The sequence below is a fragment of the Lethenteron reissneri genome, chromosome 43, assembly GCF_015708825.2.
Source record: "Lethenteron reissneri isolate LAM-NWPU_2019-01 chromosome 43, ASM1570882v1, whole genome shotgun sequence".
NCBI lineage: Eukaryota > Metazoa > Chordata > Hyperoartia > Petromyzontiformes > Petromyzontidae > Lethenteron > Lethenteron reissneri.
In genome coordinates, this window is record NC_083821.1 from 7,777,109 (window position 1) to 7,800,621 (window position 23,513).

The following is a 23,513-nucleotide window of genomic DNA, read 5'->3' on the forward strand; positions in this document are numbered from 1 at the left end:
GGGCTTTTGATCGTGCTCATTACACACAAAGTGCTTTCCACAAATAAACCACAATACCTTGCTGATGATCTCGTCAAAGATCATAAACCATCACGCCTTTGGCTCGCAATCGAACAAAGACGATCACTGCATCACTCCCTTTCAGATGGTGCTTCTGTGGCCATCTTGAAAGCTCTTCCGATATTACATCTACATTGAAAACTCATTTCTTTATAAATGCTATTTTGTCGCGACGTCTCGACGGGAAGATGCCGAGGTGCGGGATTATGGCAATGTCCATGTGTGTGACTGCCATTGCTGTGGCAGACATCGTCAATTGTAACTACTCCGCTGTCATGTCGCAGTCCGTCAAGTAGAAAAATGCCTCTCGTGCCGTCAAATTGGAAAGGAAGGCTTACAATTGTGTGTGTGCGTATGTGGAAATAGTTAAATGTGTAGAAGCTATTTTATTAGGCTCTCGCCCAGGAATTTTCCCAATTTATTTTTTCAAATCTGAGTCACCAGGCCTGCACATTGTCGGCCTTGCTAAAAGAAAGCATTGCCATTGTGTGATTTCAGTAGTCTCACAACAGTATTAAGCTCTGGCTGGTAATGGGTATTCAAGGTTTCAATATTGTACACATGTTTTAACCCCCCCTCCCCCATTTTCTACACGGACGGACTGTGTAATATCCAGCTATGAATATGTCATTGTCATACTATATATTGATCTGTAAAAGATTATGAAAAAAAATAAAATTTGACAAAGGGGGAAAAAAAACTTGTACGGGGCACGCATGACATGGTGCATCACCGAGCGTTGATCAGAGATTTTCTCAGCCAATGGACATCAGCAAGAGTTCTGTGGCGAGCTCCAGGCTCGAGACAAGGTGAGGCCCTGCCTTCTGCAGGTAGGGCAGCCCCCCAATCAAGGCCCTGTATATCAGGCTTGTCGTATCAGTTGAGTGTAGGGGGGTAGTGTATAGGGGACTCCACCCCTCTCATTAAGGTTCATAGTCAAGTCATTAAATGTTGGTGCAATATTTCAGAATCAGAATCTTTATTCATACCGGTGGAATCTGATGAGCTATGAAGCCCTTTTTTCAAAGATGTCCAGTAGGAGCGAATCAGAAAGTTACAACAACAAACAATACAAAACAAGACAGAAGTGAACAGTGTAGGAAAGGTAAACAAATCTCCAAAAAAATTATATTTTACCGGGTAAGGCTCACTGAGCTCTTAGCTTCTTTTTCAGCAGCGACCTGGCCACAAATGGTAGCTTGTCGAAGTGGCTAATCACGTGGAAATGTATAGCCGCCAAATAATCCGAATTATACATATTTACATGGGGTGGTGACATCTAGGGCACATAGAAGCAAGCAGATCATATTGTAACTCATTCTGTTCAGCGTTTGTTTAACGGTTGCGTCGCATTGACTGTCATGCCCCTGCAACCCCCCCCCTGCCTTTAAACAAGGTCATGCCACAGTTTTGCCGGTGTATATAATAATATAACACTCACTGTACCTTGAATGTGGTAATATTATTATCATTGTGAATGAATGTTCTTTGTCCTATTCAGGTTTTCTATGGGTCCCCTCATTCATTTTTCATGGCTTTTGTTTGTTTGTGCGCACGTTGCTTGCAGATGAGCGTGAGCGCGTGCAGAAGAAGACCTTCACAAAGTGGGTCAACAGTCACCTGATCAAGGTAAGCATCATCATCATTATTGCTGTCACGCTTGTTTACTCAGGAACACCTCACCGAGTCTGCTGGACTCGTTCTCAGGAGGGTCCTGCCGAGATTTCTCAGTGGGGGGGGGGGGCTGGGACGATGATTTCTGATGAAAGATTATTCCTATTGAATTCCAATTCAGGAAATTGTGGTGTCATTTTAGTGAAGTCCTGATATGTATGTGTGTTGAAACTTGTTTTGCACCATACGTAGCCAACCATGCTAATCGTAGGTGGTGGGGAAGGACAACACACTAAACATAAAATGCAATTCTGAAGAAATTCGTTGTAAATTTATATTAAAGAGTGTCTAGCTCCAATGGCTTCCTAATACAGTATTGGCAGAGACCCATCGAGACCCACAGAGATCCAAAGACTCATATAGAACTACAGAGACCCACAGAAACCCATAGAGACCCACACTCGTATGTATAGTATGTATGTTGAACTTCTTTCGCACCGTATGTAGCTAACCATACTAATCGGCGGTGGTGGGGAAGGACAACCAACTAGACACAAAAAGGCAGCTCTAAAGAAATGAGTTGTAAATTTAGATGTAGAAGTGCATCGCTCCCAGTGCGTTTGTATATCAACATACACAAATTAATTACAGCTCATCTCAATCCACCAATGGATTAAGGACTCCCGTTGTTGGTTTTGGGTGTGTATTTTGACCATACTTCACCACAGTGGTCAGTGCGGGTTAGTGAATGTGAGAAGAAGCTAGGATGATGTCGGAGGTCACTTGCCACTCATGCCGGCCGCAGCAGCACAGCGTGCTAACCACTGTGCCACTACTCCACCCAATCCATGTGTGCGTATGTCACGGCATATGTTTACAGTAAATTGGCCATACACGTTCGTGTCACCGCATGGAGTCGGTTTACCCAGCCTGTTTTTACATAAACAATACAATGTTAACCTTAGTTCAACAACTAAATGATGTGTTTGATAATTATAAAACAAATCGTTATGTGAAGCCCATTGTCAATCCACTGCTAGATGTATCGGCTTCTTTTGCACCATATACGTAGCCAACCATGATAATCGGAGGCGCAAGTAATGTACAGCCTTCCCGTGCCATGTCGGTCATGTGAGTTGTAAAACAAAACAAATGCAATTATGTAATGTTCGGCCTTTTGACGTGGGCTATTGTGGATTACACAGCGATGAACGGTGCATGACAAACACATCTGCAGGGCAATGAGCCTATTGTAGGAGGCAGTACACAACAATGAGGGTCCCTTACCTTTCTGTGCAGCTGTTCAGTGTTTTTCACCGCACGTCTGTGTTTTGCTCCAAGCTTTTTAATTCTTGCTTGATCAGAATCCACAATCCATTGCTGGATGGTAGCCTCCCAAAGCCTTTATCCTCCACCAGCTATATCATCCTTTATCATGACTTGTCTTGCGCAAGCCGGCATCATCTTCACAGTCCATTTCATGTCTCTAACGTGCGTATGTTGAACTTCATTCGCACTGGATGTAACCAGCCGTGGTAGTCGGAGCTACGGGATGAATTGTTCGTGTGTACATGCTTGCTAACACAGATAAAGACAAAGATCCCCCGTATAGCCTTACCAGACTGTTGAGGCAAGTGCTGTTAGCGCGCACCTATGAAGGCCGGCCTGGCACACGAAGGGGTGGGTGGCCAGAACCACCGCCTTTGTGGCGATTTTTACACACCACCGTACAAGGTACTCATTTGAGGCTGAGTCGACCTAGGGGAGGCCCTGAAACTGTTCAGATAATCGTCACTGTTGTTGGCCGTGAGCGGGAATCGAACTATGGTCGGCATGTTATAGTGCAGCACGCTAACCCTACTCACTATGCTTACTAACTCACATGTGCACACATACAGATATTTGTACATACATGCTAACTCTAATGTGCACACATACAGATATTCGTACATACATGCTAACTCACATGTGCACACATACAGATATTCGTAGATACATGCTTACTCACTCACATGTGCACAATACAGATATTCATACATAATGCTTACTAACTCACATGTGCACACATACAGATATTCGTACATACATGTGGAGTGTTAACGATTCGGAGACAACGCAGTTTCTAGGAGGCACTTTCTTTATTAACAACTTCCACGGTCTCGTCTGCACATTCTCCACAGTAGCTTAGCCCAGCCTGTACACAACACGAGCCGTCTAACACTGACGGCGCTGACTGAGATAGCCAACTACATAGCGCAATATCTAGCGGAGACGTTTAGCGACGACGGCGACAAGACGACAGAAACAACGAGATGAGTCCACTCCCAGAACCGGCAGCCTTGACCCCGCCGCTCTCGGCTCCTTTTATGCTCCCAGCGCAGCCTGGCCCCGCCCTGACCGCGCCTCCCTTCTCGAACCCGCTAGCAGGTTATAGGGGCCTCCAACCGAGGTCTTCCATGACCCTTGCCCTAGTTCCTCCACTCTGCCCACACCCCATGCACACCCTCAACGGCGTGTGTACTGCCTATCCGCCACAGTTTCCGCTGCTGTCCACCAGCCGGCACTATTACACTACACATGCTTCAGCACCTTTACATGGAATATAATGCATTCGAGCGGTCGTCCACTGAAGTGCCAGGTGGATTCTAACATCGCAGAATTGTGAGAGGTAGTGGTGGTGGCTTTGGGAGACCTTCATCCAGCAGTGGATTGACCATGGCTGCTGGTGATGATGATGATGATCATGCCGATATAGTACACACTTGAAACACGGTGTATAAAGATATTTTATGTTAAGCTTTTTTTTCTCACATTTATCTACCACAGATGATTTTATATTCTGCCTGGAGGAGTTGTCAGTCATGTCTGGTTGAATGGCATGGAAACTTTCGAGTTAAATACCTGCTTTGATAACAGAGGATTTTTCGGGGAACTAGAAAACCTGCACCAAAGCTGCTGTAGCAATTGGCATTCATCAGCTCACTGATGTTAATTCTACAGCCTCCCTTGTCATTACATGAATGGTATTTTCTATAACACAGGTTCCTTTTGGGTTAGATCGCATAAATATAAATGTGTCGTGAGAGCCCTCCACCACCCGACACAGCCAATTGGTAAAGGTTTGTCACGTAAACAGAACGTACCGATTCGTGCACTAGTTCAGCACACCCGGTGTGCTGGAGCGTAAACCCACAACATTTACAATTCGAGTACGATGTTTAGCCGGTAATTACAAGCAGCCTCATCAGGCGACAGCCAGAATTGTGACAAACCTTACTAATTGGGGGTTTAACGACACTTTTATATATTTACGCGATCTAACCCAAAAAGCCTCTTGGATAATATTGGTTGCGGAAGCCTACGTGTTAAATGAATGGTATTTAAATTACAAATACAGTTATGCCCATCACATTATTGTGACCATATGCACAAGTGTGGGGTTCTTTTATTAATATTTTAAAAGTCATTAATGTGCAACGTGTAGATAATAAATGTTCAAATGAGCTTCATGCGGTTCCTGTAAAATAATTGAATGTGAAATATGAGAACATCACACTCTGGTCTGCTTTGAACGATGACAACATGCATGCAGTTTTCAATTTACATCACATGGGGATGGTTTTGAAGGTGGCTTTGTGGCTCAGGGATAAACAAAAAATCCTGGGTTCAAATCCAGGCAAATATAAAAAATGTTATTAACTTTCTCGAGCTGACCAGGTGCTGAATCAGTGCCAGTGAGAACCTGGCTTTGAATCCAAGCAGTCGCATGTGACTAAGCTGAAAATTCAACACATTCGGCAACACACTGTGGGCATTAAAAAGGAACATCGACAACAGGTGATGTTTCAGGCTATGGCCCTTCTTCACAGCACATGACTGGGATCATGTAAGCGTATTGATGGTCTTGGCAAGGTCTCCAATGACTGCACACACACACCCCAAAAAAATCACAATAAATATATTTATGCACTTAATTTGACTAAATTCCAGCTGTGTTACTTATAAATAAATAGGCAATCAGTTTTGCCTGCCCTGTGCAAAACTCTACTCACAGTGGCAGAGTGGGTGGGAAAGCGCTTCCACCTACTTTGTGAACCCAGGATCACGAGAAGGGATTTCGAGGGTAGCTCTGTGGGATCTCCAACACGAGGGGTGCGCACCACTTTGTGAGACGTACAAGTGGATACTTGATCTCGTGACATGACATCGGTAGCAAAATTTAAATACAGTGGAGGTGAAAATTATAAAAATATAAAGCAATGTAGATTTTCTTTTTTCCCATGGACTGTTCTCAAATGTGGAGGGGTACAGTGCTATGATGTGAGCTTTCTAATTTTACACTTTGCCATCATGACACAATGCTGACAGCACAATTGGGCATACATGGGTATACAATTATGGGAGTGTCACAAACATAACCATGGACATATGTGGTATGTCCTAGGCATTGCCACCTGCCTTTTTTGTGGAAAGCCGACCAAACACTTAGAACATCCAGCTGCGCACTCTTACGAACGCACACTTTTGAGCGGCTTCCATTGCACTTAATTCCTTTAAGGCCACGCGTGCGCATTTCCCTCCTTCACAAGCGCGCCCTTTGTTGGAGCCCTCCCGGGTCTCCTGTTCCCACGTGATCCAGAGTTACTCATTCGCTGTGGAAATTCCGTTATTTAAGCGGCTCCATATCCCCCGCTTGGCGCCCTCGCTTCATCCACTCAGTGTTTCCACTTAGAAAACAGCGATCGAGCGCTGGCGAAGGGGTGGACCTGACCCCGTTTCGTGCCGTGCGAGGAACTGCGCAGGGCCACACCCTTGAGCGAGAAAAAAACCTTTCGAAACGATCGCTGCTGGGAAGCATCGATATGCCAATTCCAGCCGGCGCGTCGTTTCAAGAAACTCACACCCACCACCACGGTGGAGTTCGCTGGTGACAGTGACCAATTAATTGATTCGTTGTGTTATCTTTTGACCAAGTGATACCCCCACCGGAATCATTCATCTCCCCTTGTACAAATGGAGACCTGAATTCCCACGAATGAGGCGTGGCACTCGAGTTGAATCTGGCACGCCCTTGCGGAAACTCGTGAAATTTGTTCAATATTGCATTTAAAGCAGTGCACTTAGATATTGCATCGAGGCAGCGTGTGAAAGCAAATTCAGGTTTATTAGCGACACCAAGGCCCTAGCACAAATCTGCGTGACTTCGTTAATTGTCCCACGCTAGAAGGAGTAACTAAACACATTATGCAGGGCCCATCTAAAGTGCTGTTTTTAGTGATGTCTTTGCTCCATTGACCAATAAATAAGGCTGATAACATCACATCGATCAAAGCACCACGTCAGTTGCGTATGCTCCATTACTTCGGATGGGTCATTGACTTTCGATTTTAAATATGATTTGTAATTTTAAGTAGTTTGTCAAGAAATTTTAAGGCACCGTAATAGTGGTAGTATCGTTATTCTGTGTTGCTCTGTAGCAATCTGGTATGCGGCCCATAAAAGAGAATTCTGCTCTTAGTTTTTTCGGTAAAGTCACGTAGGAAAAAAATGAAATTAAAATTAATAATTACTAAAGAGAATTTTATTTATTTATTATTATTATTTTCATTTTTTACCTACGTGACTTTACCGAAGAAACTAAGAGTATGAATCCTTGCAGTCAAGAAAGCTTCAAATCTAGAGAGAATTCTGCTGCCAGCAGTATAAGTCACACCGGCGACTCGGGGGCATTATGTTCCAGTGTGCCGGCCTGGCCTGCCGATCTGGTTGATTTGGGCCATAATTCATTGAGACTTCTTTACTGTGACCACATGGGCTCTGCTCAGAGAGGGACGGGGAGGGGGGGCAACAGAGAGAAAGGCAGGCACGCAGGCTGTTAGCAAGTGCGTAGGAAAAGAGAGACGTGTCGGTGACTAGAGAGAGGACATTTACAAATGCTTCATATGCCTCTGGACATAGAGCCACGGAGGTGACACACAAAGCGATTGTTTGTATGAGCACAGTATACAAAAAATAGGTAAAGACAAAGGTGGAGCCCTGCAATTGCCTGCTCACGCCCGCACTGCTGGCGGTGAGGTCCCCCACTAGAGGGAGCGCTAGAGAGCCCCGCGAGAGGGTACTTTGGCCTACTCTTTCACGCTCGACACACATCTTGGAAAATGAGGGTGGGGGGGTTTCCCACACTTTATCCCACCACACGCCATCTGCCCATCGACTCACTGCGGTTTAACCTTTATAGTGCTCGGTGGAACGAGGCGGCGAAGAAACTATCCCCCCCCCCTTCCCCCATTGCATCAACTGCTGCAAGTCCAGTGTGACAACCACAGCACCCACCGCAGCAGCAGCAGCATCCACACAAGTATAGGAGAATAAATATATCGGGAGAGGGCAAGATTCATTGGTGGGCAAATGATTCGAAGTAGTTATTTAAGAGTAACTCGCTTCAATGTCATCGTCGCGGATTTCATCTCCGCTGAAAGCACCTTGATGCTATCTCGCCCGGCGTTCTTCACCGTAGATAAGAGTCGCCCCCGCACATCTGCAATCCATTGTGAAACCCACGTGTGCCCCGGCATCAGCACTCCCGTCTCCTCCGCTCACCCCTCCATGCGTGTTACTGCTCTCAGCTGTCATTCTCTTAGTACCTTTGTCATCGTAGTTACTACTGTGCCCTTTGTCAACTTGAGTACCAGTGCGCTGGTTATTTTCTCTCTCTGCAAATCGTAGGTTAGCGGTGTCTCAGATTCATGTTGTTTCGCCTGACTCTTTGCATCTCTTTGAGCTTCCCCACGCATGCACTTCGTATGCCTCATTTCCTAATTATTCCTATAACATCCGTTGTCAGTGACCTTTTAAAACAGTCTGCTTCAGCAGCAGGCCATGCCTTCCCACGTGATGACGGACGCTTGTGTTGCGCCCGAAACGTCGTGATTTATTTTATTTTATACCCACGTACACCTCTTCGTCCCATTGTCTCTACTATCAACTCCCCCACTTACAAACTGGCTCGTTTTTTGTCCGAAATCCTACGGCCTTTCACTGGAAAAACCACCTCTGCAGTACTAAACTCTACTGACCTGGTATCGACAATCAAGGGGATTGCCCTGTCCCCAGACGACCTGCTTGTCAGTTTTGATGTGGTTTCCTTGTTCACCAAGGTGCCTGTGCCTGACACCATCGCAATCATTGAAGACTTGGTTCATCAAGGACTGAATGCTGGGGTACCCCCCTGGTGAGACACTGCTTAACCAATACATACTTCACCTGGAATGGAACCTTCTACAAGCAAATTGAGGGCACCCCAATGGGCTCCCCCCTATCTCCGGTTGTAGCCAACATCTTCATGGAGAAATTTGAGACGGACGCCATCCAGACTGCCACTCTACGCCCGACCTTATGGAAGAGGTACGTAGACGACACTTTTGTCATCTGGCCACATGGCCGGCCTGCTCTAGACCAATTTCTCGACCACATCAATTCCATACACCCAGCCATCAGATTCACCATGGAAGTCGAAAATGATGGCAAGCTACCCTTTTTGGATGTCCTAATCAAAAGGAGACCTGATGGTTCAATGAGCCACTCTGTCTACAGGAAAGCCACCCACACGGATGCTTATCTAAAACCGGATTCCCACCACCATCCATCCCAGAAGAATTCCCTCATCAAGACTCTATATCATAGAGCCCAATGCATCTCCGACCATGAACACATTTCCAGTGAACTCAAACACGTACGCCAAGCTCTTAAGGCTAATGGTTACTCCGACTACACAATCCGCAAAGCCATCACTCCAACCATCAAGAAGGATCCTGTTGAGGAGCCTTTCAAGACCATCACCTTACCCTACATTGCTGGGGTCACAAAAAAGATCTCCAAAATCCTGATTAAACACAAGATCCAGGTCCGATTCAACACAGTACATAAAATCCGTGATCTGGTCCCGTCTGTAAAAGATGTGGTTCCAGACATACAGTACCCTGGCGTCTACAAACTAAGTTGCCTCTGTGGTAGCAGTTACATTGGAGAAACCAAACGACATGTCTCGGACCGCATCCGTGAACATAAGGCAGACCTGAAACACGGTAGGACAAACACCTCAGCCGTGGCAGATCACTGTTACAATTCAGTGGGCTCACATGACATTGACTTCTCCAAGACAGAGGTTCTCTGCAAGCCATCTGGCTATCATGAGAGATTCGTTCATGAGGCGATCCACATATACAAACACAGAGACAATTTCAACCGAGAAGATGGATTCTGGCTTAGCAATCATTGGAAGGACGTAATAAACCATTTCGGATCTTAACTGATTGTGTTCACGTTAACGGTGACTTTCAGACCGCGTTCCACTCACTGGCATGGTGCAGTGTGCAGAGTAATGTATGGTGTCGTAATTGTACAGTAAACATATAGCAGTATGATACACATTAGGGTGGGTAGAATAATACATAGTGTTATATTAAAATGGATAAGGCAGCAACTGCAGCAGCAGCAGCAAGTGCAGCAGCAGCAGCAAGTGCAGCAGCAGCAGCAAGTGCAGCAGCAGCAGCAACTGCTGCAGAAGCAGCAACTGTAGCAGCAGCAGAAACTGCAGCAGCAGCAGCAACTGCTGCAGCAGCAGTAACTGCAGCTCCCTTTGATGCTGTTAATCCTGCATAATGCACATGCATATGCAGTACTAATCACATTCCTGCATTTCCCATAAATATGCTAAATTCCTGTTGATATGCAAATTCCTTTGTCAATGCGCCCAGCTTATATATATGCTCCAAGCCCGTGTGCTGTTTCATTCAGACTCTGTCGCCTCGACGGACCTGGTTTTCACCTGAGGACGGCTGCTTGCGTTGTGGCCGAAACGTCGTGAGAATTGTTTTATTATGTTTTATTTTTATTATTTTATTACTTCCCTTCTACGTGACTTTACCGAAAGAACCAAGAAGAACACGTGACTTTACCGAAAGAACCAAAGAGTATGGATTTCTGCAGTCACGAAAGCTTAAAATCGAGAGTGATCTATAGTATAACATTCCTGGCAGCACGCATTACAGCTACATGCCACCATAGCAGTAATATTAACTAAATACTTTGTTTACACTCTATGCTGTAACATACATTGCAACTCTCTTGTCAGCAACATTTGATTGACGGGCCTGACTGCTGATGATACCTGGAAGGTTGAAACCGGTCCAGGGTTTGCCTGCTTAGAGCAATGCTTCTGGAAAACGTCGATCCAAAATGCCCACAGCCAAATGGACGAAGAATGCATTCTAATTCACATAGAGAAATGAGTCTTCACGTCTGTCCATCAACGTGTATTCACATCTGCTGCTGGAATATTCCAGTCGTGGATATCAGATATAAAGCTGGAACATAACAATGTATAACAGTATTTGTATTGGATCTGCACCCTTTCCTGGCACATTGGTTTTAAATAATCAAGTTATTTTTTAGCGTTGAATGCCGGTTACTTAGTTTTTATTCTTATGCTTCCCCGCCTTCCGCCCGTGATTCATGGCCCCATGTTTCATGATCTCCCACCCCCTTTTTGAGTGAGAGGCCAACGTCAATAACGTCTTGATGGCAGGCCTTGTAAGGGCACCGTCGCAAGCTCCCTGCGTGTTTAATAAACGGCGGCGCGACGGTTCGTGAGTCATGCTGCCCCAGTCTTGGGCTGTACGGGCAGCGTTAAGCATCGGGCAGCACACCAACGTGACCTTGCCGTGTTTATTAATCTTATTTGCGATCTTAGATTTGATTGATTACAGAGAGTCTTACACACCCAGGTCGTATTGCCACATGTCCAGGTTTTGCCAGGATCGTGCTTTTTGGTTTGTTAAAGATCGCTGTCCTAGGAAATCTTTAAATCTTCCCAGAATATTACAAACAATGTAATCCCAAGTTTATGTCAACTGTGTAATCATACACCAGCCAAGATAATGGATTCACGTGCAGATTAACACTGTTATGGTATCGTGAGATATTCTTCTTCCCATGATATGTCCCTGCTTTTTATACCTCCAGAGGTAGAAACCCTAAATCTGGCGCAGCCCACACGAACAAAAATGACTGGCATTTTTGTATTATTATTATTTTAAAATAAACAAAGCGAACATTCATAGAGTTATTGTGTGGAACACCTGTCCAAATCTGTCAACTGATTAGATCTGGCAATTAGGTTTTTAAAACATACATAATAGGGGTTTGGGGAGGTAACGTTACCATTGAATAGGGCTTTGTGAACTAGAGGACAACTCAGTGGAACTTGGGTCATGGTCCCGACAGCCACTTGTGATTAGGATCTTTACGCGTTTGACTTGAAGGACGCAGGGAAACGTAATAGTATTACCGGACAGACGGTTCCTTAATGTTGTTCTCCACACACTTGTGAGTTAAAGCACATGCAATAATACGTGCAGTAATACGATGGGCTGCGACACATGCAAAAATTAGAACATGTTGTGGTTTACTCTCAAACACACCGGTGTGCTGTACAAGTAACGAATTGGCATGTTTCGTTTACGTGACAAACCTTCCTAATTGGCTCTGTCGGGTCGTGGCGGGTTTTGAAGACACATTTATATTTACGCAATCTAACCCAAAAAGCTCTATGATGGAAAACAGACACACACGAAACACTTTTGTACTGTGGTATATATCATATCTTATGGGGATGCTGCCACAGTGTAACAGTGAGCACACCGGCATTCACACAGGCTGCCGGATTGATCCGATCTCCCATCGCTGCAGTTGAACCAATTATTAAATCCCCCAACCCCTCCCTTACCCGCCAAGCAGTATGAATGCATACCTGCCAAACCATACAGTTTACCCGTATTCTTGTATAGGGAAATTGAGTCTATTTGTTTGTGTTTCTCCCTTGTGATGGGACTTTGTGGGATGAACGTTAAGGGCACGGGGTGACCAATAAGGTCTGAATTGGTCTGTAATAAGGTAGGGCACTGATAAGGGGTTGACAGGTATGTGCATAGATACACCACTGTTAGTCGATCAGCAGGCTCATGTGTGATGGAATAAAGCTGAAGAGCTCTGTGGGCCTTACCTGGTAAAATATAACAAAACAAATATTTGTCATAGTAAATAGGTCGCCAGTTGCATCTCCCACTCGGCAGTTGAAACCAGGGGCAACCTTCATTAAATTTTTCACCTACCCAGCCATATGCATATGTATGGTACGGTTAATTAGACAGCAGTTCGCGTGTGGTGGAGTAAAAGTGTGGTTGCTCGCACCCCTTACAAGACGTCTGGTTGGTGTGTTAAGAGGAGGCCAGAATACCCTTTTGACAGTGCCGGATTAGGCTAGTCCGGGGCCTGTAAGCACATGTTATAAAGGGTTACTAAATAAATAAAAAAACACATACATATTAAAAAAAATTACTTGCATAGTAAATTACAGTAATTGTATTTTTTCATTTGCTATACAGCCAGATAATATGACAAATCGCTCACCTTAAACACCCAGTCGTTCATAAAAGTTGAAGGCGGTATAGTACTATAGTAATAGAGCAAGTGCAGAATCACTGACCCGGATTTGATAGCTTGAAAGCATTTATCGTGGGGCCCTTGCAAGTGCGGGGCCCGTCGCTACTAGGATAACCTGGCACTGCCTCTAGATGGGATCTCTAGAAGCTTCCTCGAGTGCAGGCCCTTCTCCCACAAGTGACGTGAACAAGCAATTGGCAGGGCTGCACTCTTTACCTTCTGTGTCACATCCAATAAATGGTGACTGGCCTCTGTGAAGAGTGCCTGCTAATGTATATTCGAGTATTGTAAACGACATCCGAATGAGCTGTTGAATGGCCATGTCAAAGATTGAATGTTATCACGTTTCCATTCGACCGCAGTGCTTTTGATTTGTTTATAAAACACTGCCATCGATGGGCGGGCTGTGTGTTGCGCAGCAGATTTTCCTCTTGTGTTGTGGAAGGTGTCTCACTGATACGAAGGGGTAGGGAGACAGAGCAAACACAACACCTTCCTTACCTTATCTACTACCTGCAGCACAGGAATGGTATCGCACCTATGCAGATAACAGGAATGAAAGTGTGCTCCTGATAGCAGTTATTTGCACACTTTGCAGTGCAAATAGGACCTCTCAGGGGCATACTTTCAGAAACTTCAGACGTTATTTTAGCCGCTTAGGCCTCATTGAGCTCAGCAGCTCTGTTACAAAGACAACCACAGTGTTTGTCAGACATTGCAGTGTCGAAATGTGCAAACTAACAAGAGCAAAACACACAAATAATTTACTGGTGAAAACCACGGCAAAACTTACTGCGAACGGCATAAGCAATGAATACAAGTGCTTAAAGGAGATGGAAAAGTGACAAAAAAATGATGTAACAGATGTATGTAAAGAAACCGTGTAACACAGCCTGGGAGATAATGAGGCTTAGTCATAGCAGACTCATAAAAAAGACTTGCACCAACCGGAAGTGAGGCTTGTTATCAAGTCCTGTCATTTATTCGTGGAGACATCTTGCAATTGTGCAATAATATTGTCAGTGAAGACTAAATATTGAAAAGCACAGTTACGTGTAATCGCATTTTCTCTTCATTTTGGCTGGGTCTTGTACAAACCCATACAACAGTGTAAAATGTATTTGTATAGGGAGCTAGCGACATTGTTTCCTGCGGGAATGTTGCCAAGACACTACACAAAAGATGGTCACATGTTTTAGAATGTGTATTTGTGCAGCTTTGGCAATGCACGCGTCAAAAAGAATCACAAGCACGTCTTGATGAAATATATGACAGAGGGCCTTAAATATGACACGGTTAATGTCCCTGAAGGAACTGCATTGTCACTCTAAACAAATCACGAGCAACGCTTTCTGCCTTGTGATACCTCACATGTAGCCAAATATGAGAACGTCACTCGCAGGAGAATATTGGGAAGGTCGCTAAGTGTGGATCAATGTGAGAAAACACACGTTTGCAGTTGCAATTTCAGTACAACTCTCAACATACGTGGAAAACTATTAATGCAGCTACAAACAAAACTGTAGAGCTTGGGGCGATGAGTTTATTAAGCCGATTAATCAAATAGAGTTGTACTCGATTACCGTATTTGTTTTAGTGCTCAATTATTCGGGCACCTTAAAAAATGGTCACATGTTTTGATTCAAAATTTTGAAATCGGTGATTGTTAGATCTTAATCAAATTGACGTTTTAATTCTCAGAGCTGGAAACTTGGCAAAATCAGGTTAACGTTAATATGCAATATGATGGGGGAGGGCCAATGTTTTGTTCAGTCATTGGTGCATACCTGTCAAGATCATACGGTTTAACCGGGAATTCGTGTACAGGAAAATTGAGTTTTCAGATCCATACGGCATACGGCCGTTTCAATACGGGCAAAAAAACAATCTATATTTGTGTTTCTCCCTTGTGATGGGACGTTGTAGGATGAACGTTGAGATTGATAAGGGCATGGGGTGACCAATAAGGCCTGAATTGGTATGTAATAAGGTAGGGCACTGATAAGGGGTTGACAGGTTTGTTGGTGACCGGGCAGAGACCATCAACTCCCTCACTCTTGAGAAAACCTTAATCACAGGCGGCTGCCCGGATTCAAACCCAGCGTCTCAGCGGCGACGGCTCACCCTCGTTCTTGGCTCACCGTCGAACAAAGACGATCGCTGCATCTCGCGCTTTCAGATGCACTTCTGGGGTCGTCTGGAGCACTCTCCCTTTCGATATTAGGAAGCCACTTTTAAAATCTACAGCGAAAACCGATTTCTTTACAACCGCTTTTTGTGTTCAGTTTATCGTCCTTCCCTCTCGCCTCTATGTACGGTACGAAAGAAATTCAACATACACAGTACCTACATACAACATACATACAGCGCTCTGACCTCTGCGCCCGTTGCGCCCACCTCTTGTATCAATACAGCAACCGACTCCCAATCCATTCCTTTCAAATTTGCCTCACGTTTATTGTTCAGGACATGGGCCCTCCCGCCGCCGAGCTGATGAAACATTGACGTAATGGTCGCAATAGGCCTGGGGACTAAGGGAAGAGCGGGATCGTGTGTCCTCCACGTCTCGTGTTCCGAGTGCTCGGCAGGCTCCACGGGACCGTGCTGGCAGCAAGCTTAGAATTCCCGGAAGTTAAATATAGGAGCCGAGTGACATCGGGCATTGTAAAACCATTTGCCTTGCCAACTAGACGAAGGGTGCTAACGTTCCTATGCCTGACTCTTCAGAAGTCTGAACCCAGTCAAGGGCCGCCAAAGTGACACTACGTGTGACATGCTGGACACGTATTTGTTTCCCTATTGGTTAGGGAATTTACTCCCTAGCTGTTTATCTGGTTATTGCAACATTCAATTACAGTATTATTATTGATGTTATTATTTGAAGACAATTTCGGAATCTTCAGTGGTGAGGTTTTGCCAAGTTGTTTCCTCTTCACGCAATGTCATTCCACAGACTGGCTTGAAGAGAGTTGCAATCCAAACAAAATAATTAGCTCGTACCATATCTGCCTACTTAGTGTGGAGGCTACCAACATAGGCAGCGCGTCTGGCTGTCTTGTACAAAACAAAAATCGTTAAATTGGCTTTTAGGAACGCTTCCATTAGCTCGCTGTGGTGAAGTCACGCTGGTGACTTGTTTGAAAGTGTGGCAGTCAAACCGGAGTAGCAGATTAGTTATTTTATCATGAGCAAAGCTTTCAACTGGTGTCACAACAAATAACCCAGGACATCCCAGAAGGTTGAAACAGGTTCCGAGTTTGCTCGTTTAAACGAACACTGCTTCAAGACTCTTTTTTTTCTAGAAAGCCAAATAGGCCGGTTAACTAAAACATTTGTTAATATGTGTAGAGACAGAATGGCGCTGAGGTAGGTCATGTGACTTGACCATGTGAGCTCATTCATGGGAGCAAATTCCCACAATGCATTTGAGACCTATTTGTGTCTCCGTGTGAGGTTAGTGTGTCCCATGACATACATAGGCTGTTAAGAATCGCTGTCTGGATTCACTGCAGCCGTGATGAGGTCAGATTCTTAAACAGTCTTACAGCAGCACAATATTCTTGGTTCTTTCGGTAAAGTCACGTAGAAGGGAAATAATAAAATAATAAGAATATAAAACAATACAATTCTCACGACGTTTCGACTGCAACACAAGCAATCACGCCTGCTGTGGATTTCACACCTGATGATGATTGCTTGTGTTGCAGTCGAAACGTCGTGATAATTTTATTGTTTGATATTTTTTTTATTTTATTATTTCCCTTCTATGTGACTTTACCGAAAGAACCAAGAATACGAATCCCTGTAGTCACGAAAGCTTTAAAGCAGCACAATAGTTAGAATATACAATAGTTAGAATATACATTTTTGTGGGAAATGGCCATTTTTTATTTAAACAAAAGAGATAATTTTGAATGAATTGAAGAGACTTGGAACTGGACATGCCCAACGACTGGCGTTAATCTGACGATGCTTGCCCAATCCCTTCTCAAACGGCGTGCGCTCACAGTGACATATATTTGCAATGCTTTACACTCATTACTGTGACGGCGTTAAGCGGAGCGAGCTGTATTTGCCACCAAGACGTGTGCCGTTTTTAGGGAGCGTCCTGGGATGTGTAGGGTAGGCGGGCATCCAATTGTATATCGTTATTTGTGGTCATATGTGTGTTTTAATGAAGTTGCATAAGCGGGTTGTGTAAGAAAGCTGGCAACATTTTCTTTTCTTTTATTATTCTGCCTTGCGTTGCATCCGGTGTGATGTGTTTTGGGATTGAGTGTAATCAAAAACACAAGAGTTTGCTGCAAGCTCTATACAAAGCTCTGTTGCTATTCCTTGGCAATAACCACAGTGTAGAGGGGTGGCCATTTGTCTAAGCAGGGAAGTATAATTGCATTTGAACTGTAAACTGTTATTATTTTGATTCCGGAGATCTGCATTGTTTGCAAACCTAACATTTTAATGAGGTAAAATCAAACAACATGCAATCCGTGATGACATGGTCTATATTTTACAGATTTAGCCTGTTATTTATACTGTTAATTTGTTTTTACCAGTGTTAAGTTGTAAGGAACTGCAGACTTCCTTCAGAAGAGATATTGTATCTTGACTGGCTGTTGATTGTTTTTGTATGAAGGAATGATTAAAATTCAGAGGGTTATCACGAATCATGGGTGCTGCAAGCTAACATAAAACTATAAGCTAACTAAACAAAACTATTTGTATTCTACCAGATAAGGCCCATTTAGATATATCGCTCCTTTTCAGAAGCGACATGGCCACAAATAATATAATAGCTAAACGAAGTGGCTTATCACGTGGAAATTCATAGCAGCCTCTAAAGGCACGTTGATTCTAAATGCAGAGGGAAAAACCAGAGGATCCTGGAGAAATATCGACATGATCACGGGAAGAACATGCAAACTCCATATATATACAGGGGTCAACGGTTGTGATATAACCAACAACCTCCTGCATACCAGGCGAGGGAGTTAACATCTCCGAGCCACCGTGGCGGATGCAACCCTGAAATTACTTTCTAACACCACTGCTGGCGGAAGGCCCTCCACTAGAGGGAGCTCTAGAGAGCCCCCCAATAGGGTATTTGGCCTACTCTTCCACGCTGGCCTGGACGTCTTGGAAGAGGCGTGATCACGCACGCTTTACTCCACCAACACGCGACCTGCCGACACCTGAGCCCGTAGAGGCATCTGGGTACGCGAAGGCATATAGCAGAGCACCGAATTTTAGCAGATTTCTTTAAAGACCATCGGCCAGAAGGGTGGGGGTGAGATTTCACCAGGAGTCCATGTCTTTGTTTTGCTGGACCGTTTTACCATTCCTGGCAAGATGTTCAAACACTAAATAGATACTCTTTGGTTCTTTCGGTAAAGTCACATGACTTTACTGAAAGAACCCAAGAGCATGGATTCCTGCAGTCACGAAAGCTTCAAATCAACTAAATAGGTACCTTTTTTCAAGGAATAAAGTCTGCATTAACTACACGTACTTGTGGTGAACATGCAAGCAAACGCACTCTGATAATATTTGCATTCTCTTCGAAACTGATTTGCCTACACCAGAACCAGCTTTCTTTATGGCCTAGTCTCATCAGTGTCAGACCAGACAATGCCAAAAGGAGAATGGTACAAAGACAATGCACCTATCAGAGCATTTATACCTCGGGGTGAGCAGCTATATCATGGGACCCTTTTGGGCATTATCAAAAGTATAAATAAATTAACCCGTAAAAACAAAGTTTTTCACTATAAATCCTTTATATGCGTGGCGGCTAGATTCCTCTCGTCCTCTGGCTTGAGATGGCTGCCGCCTATGGGTCAGATGATTGTATGCCAGCATTAAGCAATTGGTAATTAAATATTTTAAAAAATTTCCCTAAACAGTGTAAAATTTTGGAAAAAAAATTTCATGAAAATTAATTGTCACGCACAACGAGTCTGTGTGGAAAATGTCAGCTCGATTGGATCACGGGAAGTGGGTTAAAAAACGACCGAATGATTTGCACGGTCGTAAGCAAGCAAGCAAGCACGCAAGCACGCAAGCAAGCAAGCGAACTTAATATAAAGGATTAAAAAATAAGAATAGGTGTTACCCTTCCTGGCAATAAAACAGGTGTTAAGATGTTCAAACACCAATTCTTATTTTTCATACTTTGATACTGGCAAAAAGGTCCCATGAGTCAAGTCAGTCGGGCGCTGGCGCGGATCCGGTACGGGCACAATGGTGGGAATGAGTTATATGTCGCCGTGATGCCAGTCGGTCCAAAGTGACCACCTCCCTCCCATCCCCCCTCACGCATTAAAATCCGCTGATTCAACACATGCCGCCAGACGCGCTCCACCATCAGACAAACGTGGCGCGTGACGAAGCTCTGCGGGTCTATTTCAATGCCCCGCGGTCGCCTGTTTCCACGAAACGTAAGGAGCCATTGGTGTTGCGGACGGTTGTGTTACACGGTAATTGTAGGTGACTTACGTGTGCGTGCGTTCAACTCTATAAAACGAATGACCAACACATTTGATCGTTACAGTTATGCACTGCGGATTCCACTTACATCTGGTACCGCGTGCCCCCAATGCCCAAAGATCTGCAGATGCAGAATTGGACTCCTCAGCCACCTCAAGAGCAACCACTAAACCTGACGGGTGTCGCCATCCTCGAACCCTGAGGGACTGCCGACGAGTAAATTTAAACGTTCAAAAGTATAATAAAATAATTCTCATGACGTTTCGGCTACAACGCAAGCAGCCTGTCATCAGGTGAAGACCAGGTCTGTCAGACGCTGTCTACCCGACAGACCTGTTCTTCACCTGATGACGGCTGCTTGCGTTGTGGCCGAAACGTCGTGAGAATTATTTTATTATGTTTTATTTTATTATTTTGTATTGTTTCCATTCTACGTGACTTTACCGAAAGAACCAAGAAGAAGGTTCAAAAGTAATTCGCAGCCCTTTGTCAATCTACGGCTGGATGAAGGCTTCCCTGTCGGTGTATCGGTGGTAGCCATTGCCTGATCATACTTCACCACGCTGGTCAGTGTGGGTTGATGAAGGTTTAGAATTCAGGGGTGGGGAACCTTTTTTCTGCCAAGGGCCATTTGGATATTTATAACATCAATCGCGGGCCATACAAAATTAAATTTATGTTGCTATGAAAAAAGCGCCGAGATTTAATGAATTGAGTCGTGCGGTTGCCTTGGCAAGGGTCAAACCAAATGATTTTGCGGGCCTCATACGGCCCGCGGGCCGGACGTTCCCCACCCCTGGTTTAGATGGTGGTGAGTGCGAGGGGTTACAGGTCCAGCTCAGGTATTATTCACCACTCATGTTAGCTGTGACCAGGAATGCGACTGTGGATCGCCATCTTCATCCCGTGGTGTTTGAACCTTTCCCAGCGCGCTCTTGCGGCAACGTAACCCACAATGAGTATCTGGTACATAGCTGAACGTGAGACACATGTGATAGTGTATCCATTGCGCTAACCGTATCACCCATCTGCCTTGCCAACCTTTGCAGGTGTTCACGAACACTACTTGGCCCCAAAAGTGTTTTCTACTCCCCTTTTATACAAGGTGTTCTTGAAGGACGGTGTTGCCCATTCTTAATTAATTCAAATTATTTTGCAGTTTGAACTACGTGGTTGAGTGCTGTGGGTGTATGAAAGATAGATCAATCTTGAGAACGGACAACTCTTGATCTGAAGCACCTAACTGACCCAAGCACCTGTCCAACACCTGGGGCCCTCTCATCTCGATACGGTGTGTGTCGCCTGCGCCATGGCAGAAGGATACGATAAAGTTATTTTTTAAACATTTAGGACCGTGATGCCGACAAACACGGACTACTCTTTTTCGAATAACATGCGGCAGGTTCTTCAACATCCATTGTGCAATAGAAGGTACATATAATTTTTCACGGTTAATACGCCTGCAGTATTAACCAGGGCGGTCGGGGGAGCGAACCGCAAACCTTGAACCTCTGCAACAATTGACAAACTGCACTAACATGAGGCTGTGTCTCCACCCGAGTATGAGTTTTCTAAAGTTCGTGCTGTTTAGGTATCATCATCGGAATCTAATTTAGCCGTTGAGACAATAATACTAGAGAAGATAATGTGGCATTCGTGAAACCAAACTGATCGTTTGGGTGGGATAGGAACGTATCGGGCAGAAGGGTGGCACAGTGCTGACACTCGTGCCTCACATCAAGAAGGGCCTGGGTTTTATTCCCAACTGGGGCACCTTTCTGCGTGTACTTTGCGTGTTCTCCTCTGTTCTGCATCATGCGTTTTCTCCAGACTTCAAGTTATCCAACGTCCTCCCAGAGCTAAACAAAAACATATATTATGTAACTAGTATTGGCCAAACATCTAAATCCTGAAAAGTGACTTTCAAATTACTCAAGTCAGATTACGCGTAACGATCATCACTCCTTCCTCTGACTGAAAACTTGACAGGACCCTCTTTTAAAAAAAAATCTTGAGACTCAGCTTTTCCAAATAAACTTGCAAGCACACGTATCAACGAGAGACGTTTGATGATTTCTTTTTTTTAGCTTGAAACAAAAAGCTCAAGAAATACGGCCTCGTATTCTCCGCGTTACCGCGGGGTTGTTTTTTTTCTTCACCTTCTCTCTGGGAGCCATTTGAGGTCTTACAAAAGTCCTCTGGCCGTTTCCTCACACCACTGTGATAAAACGTGATTTACTAGGAGGCATGCAAGGCGGCGGTGCATTTTGCATTGCAAAGGGCCCTTGTGTTCCGAGTTCCCATGGGAGACTTTGTGTCACGTATGTGCTGTAAATTGTAACGTGTTTTTAGGACAATTAATTTGATGGCAACTCGTGGCAGAAAAAGGAAATGCTTTCATCCACTGTACGTTTAATATGATAGTCGGGCACACACTGTACTTTGAATTTCCAGCGATGTCCTCTCAAAGATGTTTGGCAGAAGAATCAAAGAGAGAGAAAAAAGGAGCTTCAGTGTACATTTTTTTGCCCCACATGTCCTTTTTAAAATGGCACGATGTGGAGAAAACCCAACAAAAATGTTCCGGGCCGAAACTTCTTAACGGCAAATGTGAAACAGATGACGCGCCGCAGAAGAAACAGAGCTGTGTATTGTTGCGTTTGTCCCAGAAATGCCCCGTTGGCTTTTCGGCAGGTTACAATTTGTGAACCTGGGAATTCATAATCACCAACTGGCATGTCCCCAGCACTGATCTTTCTCGGTCGTGGAGACTGGTGCATTGACCCCACACGTGGTGTAATAAGGGCATTTTGTTCCATTGGAATTGACTCCGGGTCTCCGGGTTGCTTTGAGAAGGGGCCATATTGCAAAAAAATTGCTAATTTACCCAATCAATCGGTGTTTAGTAACGATCAATGTGTCTGTTTTGTCACGTCTCATTTCCTCCGCTCACATCGCACGTTGTTAAACGCGCTTACATCCCACGCCAAACTTGAACTCTCTCTGCAGTTCTATTCTTCAGTGGAATGAGTAATACAATCCTGTTTAAAAAGCCACGTGGTAACCTCCTGTAAATACAAATGTGCACGGCAATAGAAGCGCTTCCAAGTGAGCCGTGTGCTGTAAGCACGGCGCGCATCGTCATCGTCGTCATCATCGAAGGTCATCAAACCGTGGGGGGCATGCGCACCAGTGGTGCTTTGGAAATAAACGACCCCCACATTCTCACGGTCTCTTGCGATGTGGACAAGAGGATAACGGAGTTTCATGCCACAGCAGTTGGTGTGAGTGCAGGGGAGTTACTTAGTTAATTCTCTTCAGTCCCTATGGGACATAAAGGCCGCAATGAGTTTCCTTCACTTCTTCCTGTCCTTGGCAACATGTTGAGCCTCGCTCCAAACGAGGTCGATCGCTGCTACCAGCTTGTCCTTCACTGTCTTGCGCCACGTGGTCTTGGGACTCCCACGTTTCCTTTTGCCCGGTGGTGTGCATCTTAGGGGCAACTTTTGGGTATACGGTCCTGGTCCATTCTGAGTACATGTCCGAGTCACTGTCTCTCGATGTCTCGTGTGATATTAGGACAACCAGTTTTCTTGTACAGTTCGGTGTTGTGGATTTTGTTTGGCCCGAAGGTTGCAGCAGATTCTCCAGAGGCATCTGTTATGGACGGCTGAGAAACAGTTTCATCCATTGCCATTGGCTCAGGTCCATCGCAATAGCCTGGTGTGTGCTGCTGCTGCTGCTGCCAAGGGAACAGAGTGACTCACCAATTAGAGTAGAGAGCGATGAAATAGCATACAGCCGAGCCCTTCCACACCACTCCCTTGAGTTTTTTGTAACCGACTCATGAT

The 23,513-nt window shown here is 44.8% G+C and overlaps 1 protein-coding gene across 5 annotated transcripts in view; it reads left to right on the forward strand.

Moving 5' to 3' along the window:
- Positions 1-23,513, forward strand: part of LOC133353248 (plectin-like) — a 229,135-nt gene that overhangs the window by 129,549 nt on the left and 76,073 nt on the right. For all 5 annotated transcript variants that reach the window (XM_061569339.1, XM_061569337.1, XM_061569338.1 and 2 more), the window contains exon 2: positions 1,628-1,689. In XM_061569339.1, coding sequence (XP_061425323.1) covers positions 1,628-1,689 — 62 coding nt within the window. The remainder of the gene's footprint in view (positions 1-1,627; positions 1,690-23,513) is intronic.